Source organism: Centruroides sculpturatus, unplaced genomic scaffold, assembly GCF_000671375.1.
Source record: "Centruroides sculpturatus isolate CEXI.00-Female unplaced genomic scaffold, Cexi_2.0 scaffold658, whole genome shotgun sequence".
Taxonomy (NCBI): domain Eukaryota; kingdom Metazoa; phylum Arthropoda; class Arachnida; order Scorpiones; family Buthidae; genus Centruroides; species Centruroides sculpturatus.
In genome coordinates, this window is record NW_019384934.1 from 100,647 (window position 1) to 121,928 (window position 21,282).

Consider the following 21,282-nt stretch of genomic DNA (forward strand, 5'->3'; position numbering starts at 1 on the left):
TGTGTTATAAATGTTCAAGTTGTGACCTTCAGTTCTGACATTTTATATATTTTTTATTTTAATTTAAAATATCAGCAAATATTACATGTATACAATGTTCCCTCTAAGCTGCACGGCTGCGCACTGCTCAAATTGTTGCCGCGCACAAGAATTTATGTATGAGCATGCACACCGATTTGAATTGTTGTTTACTTATTTCTCACTCTGTCTGCAACATGATTATTGCTACTTATATTTCAATTAAATACATTAAATCTTTGACAAGAAATAATATTTTGTATAAAAGTATGTTTTAAAATGAATTTTAATCTCTACTTTATAATTAATTATTTTAATTTTTATAGGAAAAAATAAGATTTTATATATATGCTCAGCAAAAATATTTTTTGCTCAGAGAAGTATATGTTCCACTCATCGACAAAAAAAATTAGAGAGAACATTGCATGTATTACTACTGATAATCATATGTTTATTACAAAAATTTATATTCTTGTTCGATATGAAGTGAATAAAGTATATTAGTTCATTATGTTAGTTGAAAGCACAATAAAGTTTTAATTTCAAACAAATGTTTGATATAATGTGTGATAACTTCACAATGAATAAACGTACATGCATAAGTGTTATATAGAGTTGTACAGAACAATGTTCTACGTCTTTCTGGCTCATTGCCAACTAAGCAATGTTAATTTTGACAAAAAGTTACAAATTATCAAGTTTAAATGTCAGTTCTGATATATATTATTTTTTTTCTACAAATTTTTCTAATAAAATGTATTGAAAAATATCGTATTTAAAACTAAAGATAATAAATGTACATAATTTTTTTCATATGAGTAATTATAATTTGATTTTTGGTGAATTTTTAAAATAATATTGCCTGACTGACCTATACTGTCTTCGAACAGTTTACAAAATTAACGTAAACAAGATGACGGTGGTAAAGGTTACAGAATATTGAACCTTGCGGATAGTGCACAGCTCTGAAAGTGTTAAGTTCTGAACATGTACAAAGTGCTGATTAGCTCTCCAAATAAAGCAGTCCTGTTATTAGTTTGAATGTTTATGCTATACTGAATACATTAAAAATAAATGTTTAGAAAATGTTTTAAAATCCAGCAATGAAAAAGTTTAAACGATTAATTACTGCTAATTCAATTTGATCTCCACCAAAACACCAAACCAATAGACTAGACTAGAGCAGTGATTCTCTAGTCATGTTGCAAGAGTGTCCTGGGTGTGTTGTGAGAATATGAATGTTTGTAGAATTTTGAATAAGCTCATTTTTAAATTTTTATTTTATATTTCATCATTTTACTGCTGGCTGATCAACAGAATAGGAAGCATTCATTAAAATACTGATTGTTGCAAAATTTGTGACATCAGCCCAGGACCAGCATACCAAAAACTTCCACCCAATGCAAGCCAAGTTTATGTTGCTATTTTTTTGTACTTGCCAATTGAGTAACGACAAAAAAAGGCAATAATGCTTTTTAATAAATATGTGAAAATAGAAATAAAATAAAATATACAAAAAACTATATTATGTGTAATTAATTATTTAATTCAGACAGAAAACAAAACAAACTATTCTCACATAAGGACAAATACATAATGAATGCAATTTTAAAGAATATATTGAAAAGTGAAACATTATATAAGTCAATTTGTAATATCATCAAATTTTTCTGTTCAGTCGATAATATAAACAGTTATGTCAACCTTTCTTGTACTATTGTTGAACGTAAATAATTTTATATCCATTTTAATTTTAAGATCATTTTCCACTAGCAATGGACACTAAAAGAGTTAAATAATTATAATTGTGTTTCCTATGTTTATGATAATACTGTAAGATGTGTTATCAAAACATTTATTTTGTCTTTTGGAATGATCTGAACAACAACTTTTCTTTTGATTGTTTTCTAAAATATGTTTCACTGTATATTGTGTGTTTGTGTTTATTATTATAAACACAAACACACACACACACACTTTAATCAATGAAGTAGTTACTATGAATATTAAAATAAATAATTGAAACATTTTCTTAACCTGTTATAATTATTTCAAAAATTCTATACGTGCTTTTAAAGATATTAATAAGAGTAATAATTTTTCACCTGTAAATTAGTGACAAAATTATCTACACCAGGTTGAGATTCAGTGTTACACATTTCAAATCCTTTGGGTAGTTTTGGATCCATTAGCAGAGCAATAATATCAATATCTTCTGCATCATCAACCTAAATTAAAAAGTTTATATTGAAAATCTACAAAACTCATTTCAAGTACAATAGTATGTCGATTATCCGAATCAACTGGGAAATGGGGTGGTTCGGAAAATTGATTTTTCGAATAACTGATTATGTACAAAAAAATATACAAAACACAAAAAAATGTACAAAAAAATAATATACATAATATAATCCCAATAATATTATACAATTGTATTAATATATCCCATGTTTAAATTTTTCTCCATTGTGTGTCATTTCGCATTGAACTTTTGTCGATGTTAAGCCTAACAAAAATTTTTATAATAATAATCGTGGCTATTGTATCGTTAAAAATTATTTCTATGTTTTGTACAAGCAAAATAAATATATTGAAAAATATATAAACAAAAAAAATTATAGTTTAGAAGTTAATCTAGTATAAAAAATGTTTGATTCAGCACAACACAGTCCGACTGGAACGCTTTCGGTTAACCAACGTTTTGGTTGATTGACATTCAGATAATTGACGCTCTACTGTAATTATAATCAATTAATGTTATCATCATATTTACATGTAGAAAAAACAAACTACTACTTTAAAAACTGATGTATATATACGATGTATATATTCTGATCAATACATTTTTTGGAAAAGTTATAAGTCAAGGCATTTTTTTTGAGGCCCTAAAAGTTTTATTTTTGAGGCCCTAGAAATTGTAAAAGTATGCCATATTTTATGTATAGATTTAATTTAATATCTTATTTTTGTTAATAATTTTTCTCTATTCCTTTCTTCTTGTGTGTCGTTTGTTTTCCATATTCTGAGAATTTTTGGACCCAACCCTTCTTGACCAGGGTGTGGAGTGACAGACAACAGTGTGTGAGAAGTCCTAAGGGCAAGAATTTGTTTTAGAGTCACTTTGTGGCTGGACACCGAGGAGGCAAGACTTGTACAAGGAAGGCTCTAGGTCCTTTCAGCATCAATGAGAGCCAGACAGTGTGATATCAGAGTAAGAGACTTATAAGAAAATCTTAAGTAAAAGGGTTAAGTGAAAGACTCCTCAGAGGAAATCCTATATTTTGAGAAAATTAACTCTTTAAGCCCATTTGTTTTGCTTTGAATGCCACTCAGAAATCCATAAAAAATTGATTGTTTCTATTAAATAATTATTTCCACTCAAATGCAAATCTGACATCCAAAAAAATTTCCGGGAAATAATTCCTGCAAAATAAAAACCCCTCCAAAAAGTGATTTTACAAAAAAGTATATAAAAAAATAAAAATAATTTAAAATAAATGCTTTTATTTGAAAAATATAGCTGCAAGGATTATTATTCTTTCATTTAACAAGACATGAAATTTTACACATGCAATCTACATTGTTTACAAGCTGGTTGACCTTGAGAACAGCTGGTGTCAGCTTACCCGGGTAGTTCTCATATACGCCTTAGGGGAATATTGGTTTAAAGCAGGAGGGGAGCTAACTTACCGCATCTGTTCAAATATAACACAATTTTTTCGATTTTTATGCTATTAAATTATGAGGGGACTGAAAAGAAGGTATGGGGAAAAAATTTTACTAAACAAAAAGACCTGCTAATGTCAAAAAACATTAATAGCGTTTTAAAAAATTTTACTGAANAAAAAAAAAACCCATAAAAAAAAACAATACTGCAATTAATTACCTAATTAATAAATCATCATAAAATATTTTTGCAGCAAAAATAATTCATGAAATTTGCAGAGATCATAGATAACGATGTATATATTCTGATCAATACATTTTTTGGAAAAGTTATAAGTCAAGGCATTTTTTTTGAGGCCCTAAAAGTTTTATTTTAATTCGGGCATAGGCTTTAAGCCTATGCCCGAGATAACTCTGGTTATGGACTGCGCAGCGTCACACGCAGTCTGAGTTATCTCGGGTTATGGGCAAAAGGGGTTTTTAAGGACTAACATCTGAATGCAATGACGACACCTGGTTGATAGGAAAGTTAGCATAAGGAAAAAAATTGCATTATCCGTTATTGTTAAAGTAAACCTGATGAACAGCACAAAATAATTTGAAAATGTCAATATTTTAAAATCCATGGGCAAATTTGACACAACAGGTAAGCTTACTTGAATAAATAAAAATATAGAATAACAAAGTTTACACTTAAAAACTGTGAAATTTTGTACAGAGGATTTCTAAAACCATGTTTTAAAACTGTTATACAAATACTGTTCTACCAGGGATTCCTGTACTTAATTAAACAAAACATTACTAAATTTTGCCTTAGCAAGTAAATTTTAAAATAAAACTTTTGTTCCAAAAATTGAAATTGCACATTTTCATTTCAATAGCTAGAAGTAAATCATTGTGAGGGCTGAATTAATAAATGGACAAGCAGAAAAAATTGTATAGACCTATAAATACTTTTACTAATACTAGGTCTATAAATAGACCTAGTATTAGTAAAACTGCCTATGTGAACATTTTCAACTTCATCCTTTTAATTTTCCACTTTTCTAAGTTTAGTGTAGATTATGATTATTAATTTAAAAATCTTAAAAATAGGTTTACATTATTTGATAATGCAAGGGACAAGAGTTGAATGCACAATAAAAATATCCACCAACAAGTTGCTTAACTTCCCCACCAACATTTAAAATTGCATGTGTGGCACCATTTGTTATGATATTATTTTTAACCATACACTCTTCAACCTTTAACCATCAAAATTTAATAGCATCAATCCCCCTAATACACAAACCTCCCTGCAAAATTTCAGAAATTTTTAACAAGCACAGGAGTTATTTAGCTTCAAAGAAGAAGAACAAAATTGTGCCTCCCCCCACACACACGCACCCATACAGAAAAATCACCAATTTTTTTGCATTCCTTGACATTTCAAGGTACCAAGTCCATAAATGTACAAATCTTCTAGAATCATTTTTTTGACCAGTCAGCATACTTTTCCTCTGTTATATATAAATGGCTGGGAAAGCGAAATTAAAACAAGCACAACACAAAAATAATACATTTGTGATGAATGACTGATATTTTTCTCTTTTCTAGGCAGCAGTATTAGCTGCAAATCACTTGAAAACAAAGTAACTAAGGTTATGTGATGAAAGCAAAAGCATATATTATATATACTGCATAAGGCACTACTGAGCTCAGGGCTGTTATATTTTTTAGAGGTCTTCCCACAGCCACCTCATAGTATCCCTGTAGCTATGGAACTGGATGCTTGGAATAGTATTTTCATCACATTTTGGTCAAGATTTGCTCAATAGTTCTTTCTGTAGAGAAATCTGAACACCAATTCTTTGATTATGATCATCTGTATATTGAACAACAAAAATTTGGTCTAAAGCCAAACGATTGCAAAATTACATCAAGCTATATTAATGATGCTAACAACTAATTAAATTTCAAGTAATTTGGCATAGAGATAGGCATTAGATACCTTCTCTTGATAAATTTAATAATTAATTTAAAATGTTCTGGAAGAAAAGAATTGGCCAAAAAGAAAAAAAAAAGAAAAAAAGCACTCGTTTGACTTTAATCTAAAAATGGGTTTATAGATGTTTACAATTTGACAATTTGAGTTAAGAAATTAAAAACTTTTGACTTTACTTCTAAAATGCAAGTGTCTTTATTTCCAGTAGAAAAATCTATTTCTGCAAGTTCTTCATCACTGTTCTCCATATATTCAGTCTTACCATTTAGACAATTTTCTAATACAGAATCCTAAAAAAGTATTTAATTTTATTAATAAGAATATGAAAAAATTAATGTAATTATGATTCTAAATATTCAGATTAACAAAATTTTATAATTTAAAAACATATAAAATTCTATTTCAATCATCAACTTACAAATATATGCTGTAACATTTCTCAAAATAATGATTGCACTATTTCAATTGTTGGATTGAATTCCTTTCTCGTCACAGTAATCTGTACATTGTGAAATAAAGCCGATTTGCAATATAATTTGTGTATTCTTGAGATCTACATTAAATTTTTTTCTTTTTTTCTATTACTACAATAATAGCTTAAGATGGAACACAGCAAATGCTTTTTCAACTCCATTGTACATAAACAAACAAACAAAATGCAAAAGTAAATACAGCAGAACCTCGCTTCACGAACACCTCACATAACGAGTAATTCGCATAATAAGCAAAACAAATTGTAAAAAAATGACTTGCTTAAAGAGTGACGAAAAGAGGGGAAGTCCAGGATTGTGTGCATGCTTCATCAGTCTGTGTTTAGCACTTGTTCTGCTAGCATCTTAGTGTCGCTTGTGATCATACATTTTTCCAAACTCGTGTTCAAACATATTACATATAAACATCAACAATCATAGCTCATTATATCATTTGGCGTGTTTATCGGACATATTATCTGTGATTTTTTTGTTTTCTGCAAATCAAATTCGCATTCCAGATTGGTTCATTCTGCACTAGAAGAAATGATGATGATGATGATTCATGCTCCTTAACAATGTATATTGTAAATAACAACAACTCAAAGCCCGAATAGTATATATACTAAATTGCTATATTACTTTTAGTATATATACTAAAAGGATGTTAATAGGCAAAAGGACACAAAATTATTTTGTATAGTCTTAATTTTTCCATTAATAAAAAGTTTGTAAAGATTTTGAAGGCTGTGATGAGTGTGTAATGTGTGCAAGATAGAAGGACACCAGGCGTGATCAAAAGCGCCTCTAAAGTCAATAGTGATAATTGCCATATGCTGATTTTGTTTAGCCTGGTGGATGTAGTTAATGACCTGATGGATGGCATCTACTATACCTTTGTTTTTAGAGAAGTCAAACTGATTCTGAAGCAGGGCTCCACACTTGCGTAGATGCCAAGTGATCCTATTAATCATTAGACTGTCTAACACTTTCTCAGAGTTGGGAGAAGGCAGATCAGCCTGTATTTTTGTTAAGTGTTATTGCTGGTGAGTTTAAGAATCAATTTGACACTGGCCTTTTTCCACTGAGTAGGAAAAAGGCCAGTATCAAGCAGATATTGAAGAGAATAACAAACTGTAGGATTGGCCTCAAATGCGTGTTTTATCAACCTAGTGGTCATGCTGTCAAGACCTGGGGCTTTGTTATCTGTGAGGAACAGATGGCATTCGAAACTTCTATGTAGGTGAAGTTGTGGTAATTGTCTGTATTAGGTGGAGTGTGTGTAGAACTCCGGATGACTTGTGTATTGTCGTCCTCCTGTGGAGCATCCAAAGGGTAAAGGGCGGTGAGAATGTGCGTGATAGTTTCTTCCGGGTTGTTGGTGTAGCAACCATTGGGAAGCTGGAATTTTTCCTTACAAGCTAAGTAGTATGGTTCAAATCAGGGGTTGCAACTGCAAGTGTTGGTACAGAAATCCTTCCAAGTGTTAGTTCTTGTTTTTATATATAAGGATTTTGTAAGCATAGTGTTCTTGCCTGTACTGGTCTCTAAGTATGAATTTAATGTTCGTGTCCTATTCAATCCTAAATTGCCTCCTTAATCTCCTAACTACTTTTTTCTTGTTTTCTAGCTCAGTGGTCCATCAAGAAACTTTTCGTATTTACAGTGTTTGACCTTGCAAGCAATAACGTAAGAGTTAGTGATTGTATTTGTAAGCCTGGTGACAAGATTGTCTAAGTTGTCCCGAGCATAGTGACTGTGGTGAAGAGTACCAGCCCAAATGGTATTGAAAGTGTTGCGGAATAATTGCCAGTTAGTACAAATATAGTGAAAACTATGATTATTAGTATTACTAGTACTGGGTGAAGCTATATTCTGCCAGTGACCTATAGTCACTGGCAGAATCTATGTCGGTGGTGTAACAGTGGTCAACCCTAAGGGTAATGTGACTGTTGACTAACATTAGGTCAATCCAACTTTCCCCAGTGGTACAAAAATAGGTCAGAAGGTGCTGGTGTTCAAGTGAGTAAGGTTGTGTTGGGCCATGGTTTCATTAACTACCGTATGTTACCCCTAGGGTTGTAAGGAACTGAGTCCAAGCTTTATTATTATTTTATTATTAGTTTTGTTTTATTCTATTTTTGTTTAAGATTTATGTTTAGTTAGGACAAAGGTTCCCTCACCACTCACCTTAGTAAAGAAAAAAACAAAAAAGAGACGACGGGAAAAAAACCAACTCACAGACTAGACAAAGCATAGTAGGGAAACTAATGCACACTTGCGCTTCCAGATTGGAAGTTTAAAAAAGTTCCACAGAACAAGGGGAGGAACTCCACACACACAAAGTAGAGAAATGTCAGGAATGAAGCTGCCCAGGTAAAGATATGCAAATTTATTGTTAGATGAATAAGTATGTAAATGAGGGGAGTGGTTCCAGAGATAATTGTGACATCACCTCAGAGTATAAAACAAGCCCGACCAGAGAAGACAAGCAAGGTGAGCTTCAGGCAGTGAGTGACAGAGGTGAATTACAAAGCAATCCAGGTTAATTCCAGAGCAAGATTGGAAGCAAGTATTGAGGATAGCAATACAAGTATTCCAAAGGAAAGTTGGATAAAAGGAAAAAGTTCCTAGTATTGAGGTGACGGATAGGATGATAGTTTTTAAGATTCATTGTATATAGTTCTAATTGTTTGATATTGTTGAGTTCCAAGGGGAAATAGTTCACAAGTTCTAGTAAGTAGATTGAATTGATTTTGTCGGGTCTTGTTACTTGTTTCTATTCATTGAAAAAATTGTTTTGATTCTTACTAATTTGTACATAGTGCCTAATTGAGTTAATATTAAATCTTTGAGTTCCTTACTGATCTTGTACATGAATTACGTATGCACCAGAAATAACTAAGGCCTGGCATATTAATCACAAACCTGCGTAAAGTACCCGTTAGGTTAATGGTCGTAAGTTACGGCAAGAGTCCCGAATAGCTTCCTGGCATATCGTTCTGTTGAATAATGAATAATAGTACTTTACAGGATCATCTTTTGGACTATGCCAGGTTGCAGACTTGGCATTAAATAATTATGCATGCCACTTCCAACTTTTCCAGCATACTAAAAAATATAAAAAGGTGAAAAAATGTTATTTATAGGCTGATTATGGGATTTTTATGCAAATAGCACATTTTTTTTACTTGTAAGTCTGATAGTGGAGATTTAAAAAATAATGTAATAAATAAAACAGAAGTACAAACTTAGGTTTTATTGTTAATAACCAATTCAGATTTAGAACAAACAAATCAATAATACATGCTGCATTGAGCATTAAAGAATTTGTATACAAAGCATGGGAGGATAAAAAAGCATGCTTTATTAATAGCAATCGATTACAAAAAAGCCTTGGACCACGTAAGATGGTCACTCATAAAAAATTCCTCAAAGATGTTAACAATCCAAGAAGTGTCAACAAATTATTAGATAGTTACTTAAACGAAAGATTCATCGAGTTTTACTCCAACTACATCCATATAAGGAGAACAATAAACAGGGGTTGCCCACAGGGCTCCTGTAGTGGCTCAAGGCTATGGAATTTGGTGTTCGATAAACTACTGATGAATTTTGACCATTGCAATGATCTAAAGGTCCAAGCTTTTGTTGATGACTTACTTATAATGATAGCAAATAAAAATTGCGATAAACTGACCGATGAAGCTAATGGAACACTTCACGAAATACTGCAATGGAGCAAGGAACAGATGCTCCCAATTAACTATGCAAAGTGTGAAGCAATGGTGTGTACTCAAAAAAACTAACATGGAGTTACAAAAAACCCTTAAACTTCGTATGGATAATAACAGAATTAAACAGGTAAAAGTTTTGAAATACCTTGGAATATTCTTTGACCCAAAGCTCAGTTGGCACCATGATGTGGAGGAAATTAGCAAGAAAACGAGTCAAAGAGCTAACCTCCTCAATTGGATTATTGGAAAACACTGGGGATTAAACTTTACAAACAGCAAATTAATTTATAAGATGGCAATTGAGCCAGCTATTTTATACACTGTCCCTGTATGACAAGATGCACTTAACAACACACGTTTGCAAAAAACTACTGTCGATACAGAGAAGAGCAGCAATAAGGATCACTCTCGCTTATCGAACAGTTTCGACAGATGCAATACTGGTACCGGCTGGACTAATGCCAATACATATCACGGCAAGAAAAACAGTTTGGAATTGGCTCTGCACTAATATTCAGCTACACAGTTACACACAGGAAAATATTGAAAAACGTATTAAAAAATAAAATGATTCCAAACAGCTAATGGAATATACTTGATATTAAAAAATATGAAATTGATGGAACTAGTAATGATATATGCCTCCAACTACACCCAGCAGACATACACAGCTACGAAATAAGTTTCAATTATAATCCCGAAACAAACAGATACTTTCAGTGGATAGTGTGCACAGATGGTTCTAAGCAAAAGTGCGGAGTGGGAGCTGGTGTGTGCATTCAAAACAACAATAATAAGACAATATATCAGGCCAGATTAAAACTTGCTAAACACTGTAGCATTATGCAAGCTGAACTATGGGCCACATACAAAGCAATCACCCAAATAAAAGTTAACTTAAATAAATACAAAGGTAACATAAAATTCCTTATTGACAGTAAGGTGGTTCTTCATGTCTTGGCAATAACTGAAAACATCACACTACTGGGCAAAGAAGTTATTAAAGTAGCACAGTATCTTAGTACTACCCGCAATATTCAATTCACTTGAATACCAGCTCATAAAGGACATAAAGAGAATGGCTGATTCTTTGGCCAAAATGGCTGGTACATACACCAGGTTACCAAAATCAAAAAATTCCTTAAACGAATGGGCACTACTTGAATGGCAAGAAAATTGGAATAATTCTACAATGGGGAGACTTTGCCACCAGTTTATTCCCTCTATTACTAATTGCATCAAGGCTAATTACTACAAACCTAGATCCAAAACCACCCAATGTTTAATGGGACATGGCAATTTTATGGCCTACCTGTACCGCTTTAAGAAGAGAAACACTAATAAATGCTGGTGCAACAATAATAGTGTAGGAGATGCCATTCATTTTATATTCCACTGTGCACGATATGAGGATCAACGCATTCCATTCTATAGGGAATGCCTTCAAGAAGCTCATAATTGGCCACCGACACTACAAAACATTTTTGATAAGAAAAATCTCTGGAAGCATTTTGAAAGGTTTATTGAAAGCACCAGGGCTCTTCTGCCAAACTTCTACAAGAAAAAAAGTTCTTGAGAATGAAAACAAGAACAAACAAGATGAGCAGGAAGACAGTGAAAAATTGGAAAAGTGATGTTATCAGCGATTGATAGTTTAGTTGTCTAGTATTAGTTTAGTTTTAGATTCTAGATAAAAAAAAATATTCCCATTTATATGTATCGGGTCCTCACATACCATGTAATCCATATTATTATATCATAGTAAGCTGATATTTACATTCTCTCTGCGTGTTAAAATTTTAACCAGTTCTTAATGTTGTTGTAACATTGCAGTGTTCAAGATTAGTTTATATCTACCCATGTATAATGGGTTTTGCATTTTACTCTAACTGGACCATTTCTTGTAATTGTTAATACTGTATAACGGTCTTGTCAACTTTTCTAATTTTGGTTATTAATAATTTCCAATGCAGCACTCTGAGGTCCTAATAACTTCTTTCAGCATTACCTTTTCCTTTATACTTCTCCCTTCAAAACCCTTGCTTCAACCTTCTCTTCACTCCTTTCTCTTCCTAGTGGGCTAAGTTTACAAAAGCAGACAGCCCTTCCTCCTCCGTTATTATTATTATTATTATTATTATTATTATTATTGTTAATAAACATTTTTAAAGGTTCAGTCAGTTAGGTTATGTATAAAATAAAAATGAATAACTTGAAACATTTAACTCCTTAAGCCCATATACTGAGTTATCTTGGGCAAGTTCCATAGCGTTACAAACAAATAGTGTTTTGGACACCTCAAAAAAAAAATTGTTTTTTGGATTTTTGGATGTTTTTTAAGTCTCCAAATTTTTTTCAAAAATTTTTTACTGTGTGAATAAATTTTATCACAATTTTAATCTACCTTTAATGACGCACGATTAACGCTTAATTATTTTTTAATGGGATTTTTTTATCAAATTTCCTTTGTTGTTCTAAAGTTCTAGTGCACGGATTTTAATTTGATAAAGTTACTTAAAGCTAGTTTCTGATGTCAAAAACGACCTCCAATAGTTTTTTATTTTTTTTAATTAATATATTTTATTATCTCTCTCTCTCTCAGCGCCATATCAGGTTTTCCTGACATCGGCGACACCCAGCGCAGATTAGTAAGTATGCCAAGGTGTTACTAGGAAAGGTTAGTACCCAGAGTGGTTTCCCGTTGCCTTCTCTGGGGCGCGATGTTACGCAAAGGGAACATCTCACCCCAGAGAAGGGATATTTTATTATATATACATTTAATTAAGTCGGGGAGGTCAGAAATTGCAATAAAAAACGTAATTTTTTAAAAATATTTAAAAATATACGGCCAGCTAGTATTCACCCTTCTTTAAACCCTTCTCCTCCTGTAGATTTTATCAGAATGTTGCGTGAAAGACGATACCAGCTGTTCTCAAGGTCATCCAGCTGTAAACACAATTACTCATCGGCGTCAGATTTTGCGGAAAGGCAAGACAATGGAAGTTAAACTTTAAAACTCTCTCTTCAAAATTAATGCATTTCTTTCATGTTTTTTCAGTTTTAAGTATTTCTTATGTTTAATTACATTAAAATTAAAAATTGGTGTGTACCCAATGGGTTAATTCTAAATAATTACTAAACAGTCAGTACTTAATTAATATGGCTTTTAAATTTGTAGTTTTTTTTACCAAGTCATCTATATTAGGATTAGTTCTTGAAAATGCTAACAAAATTAAGTGTTTTAGGTGCATATCAATTAATCTTGAATGATATTTTGATTTTATTATGTTCATAATAGAAAACATTTGTTCACAAACATATATTGATCCAAACCTACAACAATATCTGACAGCCAATTGTGTAAATTTGGAAAATTGCTTGTTGGTACAAATTTCCAAAATTCAATATACCAGTAATTTGGTTCACTTGCAGTTGAAATAATTTTCCCTTATATTTGCTTTTCAGTGTAGTATGGTGCTGTAGGTCAATAATTTCGATTTGGATTTCAGGTGGGTAGCAATTAACGTCTTGCAGAGAAATTCAAAAAGGATTTGTAAAAAGATCAGCATTTTTTTATTATTACCTTGAAAATCACCGAACCTACACTGAATGAATCCTGCAAAATAAATATTAAATTTTTAAATCTATCATAGTTCAGAGAATTATTGACTTTGATAGCTAGTTCCTGCATTAATGTGAAATGTGTTAATTTTTTTTCTCCAAATCGAGACAAAAAAGCAAAAGTTTGTTCACAAAAGAAGATATATCACCAACTAGGGTAGGAAAAATACAATCTTTTCCCTATAAAGTTAAATTTAAATGTCCCATAATATTGGTGAGAAAAGCTAAATCCCATAGCCAATATTCATTCTTGAGTAGCAAGCACTCACTAGGCCAGGGGTGGCCAACAGTTTTTGCCCCTGGGTTGAATTGCAAAGAAAACTTTTTTCACGAGCCAAACCAGAGGCTGCCCTAACAAGATTTTGAGGAGGTATGAGATCTCATTGTGGTGTCACCCCGTAGAGACTAAATTGTACACACAGATTACAGATACATTTTTCACATTATCATGCAATATCAACATTCTACACTGTGCTGTAGAATGTTGATATTGCATGATAATGTGAAACGTGTGTGAGGAGTGTTAATTCTAAACGCACAGTTAGTTGTTGACCTTTCTTTTTCAGGCATCAGAATTTTTTGTCAAGATATTTGGACTTAAGTAGCTAATATTGAAAGATTAATTGTGGGCCATATAAATTCATTAGGTGGGCCGTATGTTGGCCATGCTTGCACTAGGCAGTTCATTTTCTTCCAGATATTTTAAAACACACTCCCCAAAATTCTATAATCTCACGAGAGCACTTCCTTTGGAAAGCCAGTGCACACTACAATGAAGGATTAACTCGCCATCCTCTTCTATTTCTTCCGGGAAAAGCTCACGAAATCATTGTCGATTCAGAGCTCAAGCTTGTATTTTGTTGATACAGCATGCTACAGGGTCAACAGAAAACAGGTTTAAGTCCTTGGCACAAAAAGCTTCTTGATGGATAATACAATGAATAATACAAATAATTTTCAAGCAAAGTTTTTAAGTATTTTTACTTAAAAACTTTGCTTGAAAATTATTTGGAAAATAATGTAACTAAACCTTTTATCCTGCCAACAATGCAAGGCACTTCATCTGTGCAAACATTATCTAATTTTGTTCACTTAAAAATGTAATTGAAGTTAACAAAGTAAAGTTCTTTAAAAATGTTTTCACCTGTATTGAAAATTAGTTGGTGCAAATCAAGAAGTTCTTCCACAATATCAAAATGTGAGGCTGGGTCAACACACCCCTCCAGATGGGAACCAGCCGTTGAGCTAAAGTCAATAAATCAGTTACTTATTACGTAAATAGGACCAGTGTAACCAAGGAACGGGGTGCAAGACAATTTAATTGTCGCATTCCAGAACTAATTGACAGATCTGCGATCCTCAATCGTGAGTACAAGAGAGGGATCATCCGCCGGGGTAACTTTGGACAGAGTTCAAAGCGGGACTTGCTGACACTCCGGTGGAGGGGGTAGTGGCTGAGACAGCTGCGTCTTCTCCGGGACAAAAAAACACACATTAGGTAAAATTTACAAACCCATCATCTGGGGAAAGGCTTCACCCAACTCCAGAGGGGAATGGCCCGGACAGGGATGTTCGGCAACCCCGCGGCCTGACTTGTGTTCCTGGCAACAGACCAGGGACCAATACAGTTACAGCGAACCATCATTTGGACCAACCAAAACCACAGGATTTCGGGAAGAAAATGATTATAAACGCCTGAAATCCCAAAAAAACAGAGAGGTTGTCAACTGGAGATCGAGAATGACCATTCGAGAAAACAGATCCGGATTAACCCAGAGGACCCAGAAATCTCACAAGAAGCAAACAGAAGGGACTAGAGACTCGACTTCCCAGTGCCAATTTTTCCATCCCTCCAACCGCTAAGCCTCTACCTATAACCCTTTGGAAGCAAACTCTCTCCTTCCTTTTATTTGTGCCGACCTATATCATCAGAAAACGGACTATCCAGCAAGCACATCTTCAGTGATGGACGCCTTTCGATCAGACATTTGTGTAATTCATTGTAAGTATGATTTTCCATACAAATAAATGCGTAAATTTTGTAACAATATATTATGTTTATTATTTATGTTAATGAAGCTGTTCTTTTAAAACTTCTTTTTTGGAGAGTCATGATCACCGTGTGAGTCATCTTTGTGTCCAGCAAACCACTACCCCCATACAAAAAAGGCTTTCTCACATCATCCTGACAGATTGTGGGTAATGCAAGAGTCGTAACCTTTAACCAAAAGGTCAACCCATAGTGATGTCGTCAGGGTTCCTACCTCACAAAAATTATCGTTTGTGTAACGCACAAATATGCTTAACTGAGCATTGTCTGTGATGTCACAGCTTTCATCCAAAGTTAATGAAAAGTATTTGCAATATTGTAGTCTAGAGACAATTTGTGTTCCAACATCCTGGTCCATGTCATCCGTATGACACATGACAGTATTTTTAAACAAAGCTATTTTATCAACCATATTTTTGACATTTATATCACTGACATTTTGGGCAAATATTAAAAGGCTATTTTTTATCATCTCCACTCTGTCAGAATAGAGTTTTTTTCTTGCAGGCTAACAACACAAAGTTCATAAATAGCCTTCACTGTAGTTTCTATTTCATCATTTCTTTTCTGCAACAAGGATTGTTGCCGGCTAAAGATTTCTTTTTTTATTGATAAATTCCGTACACAAGTGTGATCCGAAAGAATATTTGATGTTGAAATCACTACGCAGTTGTTTGAAATGTCAGACCACATTAAATTTTTTCAGCACTGCTACACAAATTCCACATATCAAACAAACAGGCTTGGAAGTATTTTGATGTGTAAACAAAAATTGTTCTTCTTACCAGACAGTTTTAAAATCACAAATTGCAATATCCTCTTCATATTTTCTTTTCGATGTTGAAGGTTTACTCATGGACATAGTGAAAATAAAATTTTTAAAACAACAACACGCAATGCAAAAATCTAAAAACAGTTTAAAACCGCTTAATGTCTTGCTTGGCAGTTTAAAATCAACTAGTGTTGCCACCCATCCGGTTTTCACCGAGACAGTCCGGTTTTTAATTCATTATCTGGGTTAACTATTAATTTTGCTTGGGATTGCGAATAAATTGTGAAATTATGATGAAACAAAGTACTAGCAAATATTTTTATCAGTTTACTTTGTTTTAACTGTGAAAGACTTCACACTATCACTAAAACTTAATTTGCCATCTTATGCCGACATATGTCACAACCTGCTGACCTCTTATTTTTTTATTTTCTTGTTTCTCAGTTATTTAAAGCTAAGTTAATTCATTTCTTAATTTAAGTTGCTCCTACACAAGTCTACAAGTACTACTGGTTTAGAACTGGCATGCACATTATTCTTCACATGATAAAATAACATTACACATGCGTCAGGACTTCTGTTCAAACAAACCTGACCTGCCATCCAGGTCAGCAATTTTGAAACAGTGGCAACACTAAAATGAACTGAACCAGACAGCCAGAATGTCACACTCCCTTTTGCTTGAGAACAAACAACCATAGCAAGACACAACAACGCCAAAGCAAGGCAACTCAAACCATTGGGCTCGTCCCATGACCACCGCTGTCTTACTGCACCATTGTACTGGTGTCAAACAGTGCCTCTTTCCAGCGCTGTTGTATTCAGTAGCATATGAGTAGGGTTTTTATGGATTTTGACAAAGTTTCTGAAGACAACATTATTATTTTCTCAAATTTTAAAATTTTTCAATAAGTCTTTGCGTTTCACCGTTAAAAATTCACCATTCCACAGGTTGGCCATCCATGACTTAAACCAAGGAAAAGAACAGGAGAGCTGAAAACCAAAATACTGTAAAGCAGTATAACCAAAAAAAAATCCGAAAAACACAAAAATGGACTGGCCTAGAATGATGAAACTAACAGGAGAAACAAAGCACCTAATAAGAAAACAAATTACAAAGGGAAAACTAATTACAAAAAACAGAAACCACGAAAATGCCAAAATACTAACTAACACCGAAAAAGCTATGAAAATGGCTAGGCAGTTGAAACTGGCCTAGTAAAGCCTAACTATGAACTTACAAGCAAAAAGGCTGAAGAAAAACTCAGAAAAACCAAAAATACTGCAATGCAGTAAAACCAGAAAAACCTGAAAAACTAGTTAACTGAGAAAAACCAAAATAATAGGGGAAGCTTAACACCTAAAGACCTAATTAACTACAAAAAGAGAACTATCTAACTTAGTTAGTCTTGTCTTACAAGGGGACCCTACGGTCTTGGAAATTCAGTTTGGAATGAGACTTCACAGGTTACTAGTTTACCTCAAGGGTGTCCACCCAGAAGAATTGTAAAGCACACTAGCCAGAAGATTCGAAGAAAGGGGGCTCTAAAGTTTTAAGCGCAGCTCATACACTGGTCAATTTTACACTATGGCAGCACAGCAATATGGCTGAGTCTGTAACGAATTCGCTTGCCACCCGGGTGATCTAGGTTCGATCCTACCTTGGGTAAACTTCTTATTTTATTTTTTTAACTGTTTTATAAATTATAACAACTTTTAAATAAAGTTAATGATGCTTTCACATAACTTTCCATCTTATCATCTTAAGTTCATCGGCTGAAGATAACAAGGAATTGAAAAATTGAGAGTTGTTGCCTGTTCCTCATGGATTAAGGTCGCCAACACATTCTTTGTGCCTGAGCAAAAATCTTCTTTGATATGATATCACCATCAACCAATGGTGCCAGTGAAGACAAACTCTTCCTGTCAATTCCTCAAATTTACAATGAATATTTTTGACCTCTCCACAGCTTATAATATCTTAAAATTTCTAATAACTTTTTAATGACAACAGTAATTAAAGTTTTAATTTACCTCCATTAAAAATGCATTTAAAATTATTCAACTTTTTATAAATAAAATATTATCTTTAATTCACATTTTAATTAGCTGTAATAATCATTTCATAAATAAAATAAAATTATTTATAATTTAATTGATAATATTTTTAGGTCATTAATATTATTTAAAAGTTATGATTTTTAAAAACAATTTAAAAGAAAAGTTAGCCAAAGGTACAATCAAACCTAGATCGCCTGTGTGGCAAGCGAGTTCACTACAGACTCAGCCATTTCGCTGTGCTGCCATAGAGTAAAATCAACCAGTATGAGCTGCGCTTAAAATTTTAGAGCCGTTTTTTTCGAAATCTTCTGGCTAGTGCACTTTACAATTCTTCTAGGTGGGCACTCTTGAAGTATACTACTAACCTGCAAAGTCTCATTCCTAACTGAATTTCCTAGACCATAAGGTCCCCTTATCAGTTTAGGTCTAACTGAAAAACACCCTAGAAACTGAAAATTTACAAAAGTCAGACAAAAACAAGGTGATCAAATGGAAGTTGAAAAGGGAGTAAATTTAAATAGATTAAATAAAAACAAACCTAACTGTTTCTGTCTGGTGAAACCAAAACAGAAACTGAGCTAGCTAAGCCTAATAAATGAGAAAAACATGAAAATAAAAAATCTAGTCTATTGAGAACAAAAAACTGACTCAAAATCTAAGCAGTAACACAAATACTAACTAAAATGACAAAAAACAGCAGGAAAAGACACTCATTAAAGCCCAAGAAACACAGAAGTACATGTCAGAAAAAAGCTCACCAACACAGGCAAGAAGCAGCAGAGGAATTTTGAGCTTCTAATACTGCAATTATTTTTAAAATTTTGTTGCAAGTCAATGATTTCAATATTTTTGTGAACCGTTGATGTTCTTAATCCACCCTATTACATAATGTCACCCCCTTTCAAATTATTGTTCAAACACAGATAACATGCAAGTTATCCACACAAAATTATGATATCAAACATTCCAGAGATTTCTACTAAAAACATAATATTTTTTGTGGAAATCAAAAATATTACATTTTTTGTGGATAATACATTTCCACTAAAACTAAAAAGTAATACTTACAATTACTGGAGGTTTTATGTCAAAGGTATCTCTATTATTAATAACTGCTTCCTGAATAAGTTTTTGAATTTCAGAATATTTTGATGAATCAGCATTCTGAAATAAACAAAAAAAACTTTATTAAATTATATGAAAAATATTATAATCATAAATCATAATTAGCAAGCAAATAACTGAATTAGTAGTGAGACTAGTAAAGATAAAAGTATTCCAGAATATAGTTGTGAGCTTCTTGCCTCTAATAAATTAACTTATTAAAAAATTATCTCAACTAATTGATAGAAATACAAGGCTTATCAAACTATTGGGGCCAAGAAAATCAAAATCACAAAAAAAAACTAATTTTATTTGTGATATCATGCTTGAACATGCATCAACATGATTTGTTGACAATATTCTAGCAAAATGGAAAAAGTCACATCTACATGAATGCCATACAAAAAAATTTCTGAAAGTGGATAAGTAACTAAACAAAATAAGCACAACTTGTATAACTTCATCAATAAATTTTAATGGATATTTTAACCTCGTCATTTAGTTCTTCATCAATTAGAATACCACAAAACTTTAGATGAAAAAAAAAAAAAAATACAAACACAGGTATCTTCCAATTTAATTACTGGTGCTGATAACCCTTTAAAAAACCGTTATGTCCGGTAACAAAAAACATTTAATAAACCATCTAATGAACGAGGTCAGATGAGGGATAACAGGTTCTGGAGAGACTTGGTATACATCAGTTCCACCAAATGTTCCATTCAACAAAGGGTGTGTAAGTACAAGTACGATATTAGACAACAAAAGGCTAACCACTGCCCTATCCACTTACACCACCACCCGGAGGTGCACGCTGACCTTCCTAGCACCAGGCTAATAAAACGGCCTTTCATATTGACCACATTAGGACCCCAGAGGCCCTACAAATACTGTATACAAGGCTGGCATGACAAGCAGGTGCATCGATTTTAAAGATGGTAATTCATCATCATATATCTGGTGTTACTTGTGTGAAGAACAAGGTTCCGATAACACATCTCTGGCAGCAGAGATGAGATAGCTACAATGGCCTTGCCAGGAACTTTTTTCCATCTATTCATAACCACCTTTTTCACCATTGGGTTAGTCCGGACTTTGAAACCACCCAATTCTTCACTGGGCATTGGAGATTTGGGGCCTACTTACAGAGGTTTGGCAAATCTGCAACGGACATCTGTACCATCTGTAATTGCCATGATGGGGTTGAGCACTATATATACCTGTGTCCAATGACCAAGGATGCTAGGCATGAGCTTGCCCTTGCTCTTAGCCACAGGGGTATTAATTGGCCTTGTGAACTTCACGTTCTTCTTAAGGATAGTGACACCTACAAAGCATTCAAAAAATTGATTCATAAGTATAACACACACTGTCATTCATTAAGTTGGTCAAGTCAGTCATCGGGCACTATCTTCATTTGTTCCCTGTACATTATTGTACACATCATTATTCATTCTGCTGCAACATATATCTGTGTAATGTTTATTATTACTATTAGTATTATCTATTTTATACTACTGTATATGTTATTCTACTCTCAAGCTATGAATCATATTGGTTGATTTGTATCGGTCATCTCATCATCTGTTCATACTTCTTCTCTATTGTCATACTGTTTGTATGTTATCTCTCTGTTATTATGAATATATTTACCTGTGCTTTGATATATCTCTGTATTTAACACGATTATGCTCTGGCAGTATCGGGAGTAAATAAAGATAACGCACATTAAATAGTATACTATTTATTTTTATACCGTATCCACAAAAAATAGGCACACATGAATTGCCTTATGAATA

The 21,282-nt window shown here is 33.1% G+C and overlaps 1 protein-coding gene across 1 annotated transcript in view; it reads right to left on the reverse strand.

Annotated features, from left to right (window-relative positions):
• LOC111632041 (C2 domain-containing protein 5-like) overlaps window positions 1-21,282 on the reverse strand; it is a 142,279-nt gene that overhangs the window by 77,706 nt on the left and 43,291 nt on the right. Inside the window, exons 8-10 of the mRNA XM_023376396.1 lie at window positions 19,448-19,543; window positions 5,845-5,958; window positions 2,124-2,246 (exon numbers count right to left, since the gene is read on the reverse strand). Coding sequence (XP_023232164.1) covers window positions 2,124-2,246; window positions 5,845-5,958; window positions 19,448-19,543 — 333 coding nt within the window. The remainder of the gene's footprint in view (window positions 1-2,123; window positions 2,247-5,844; window positions 5,959-19,447; window positions 19,544-21,282) is intronic.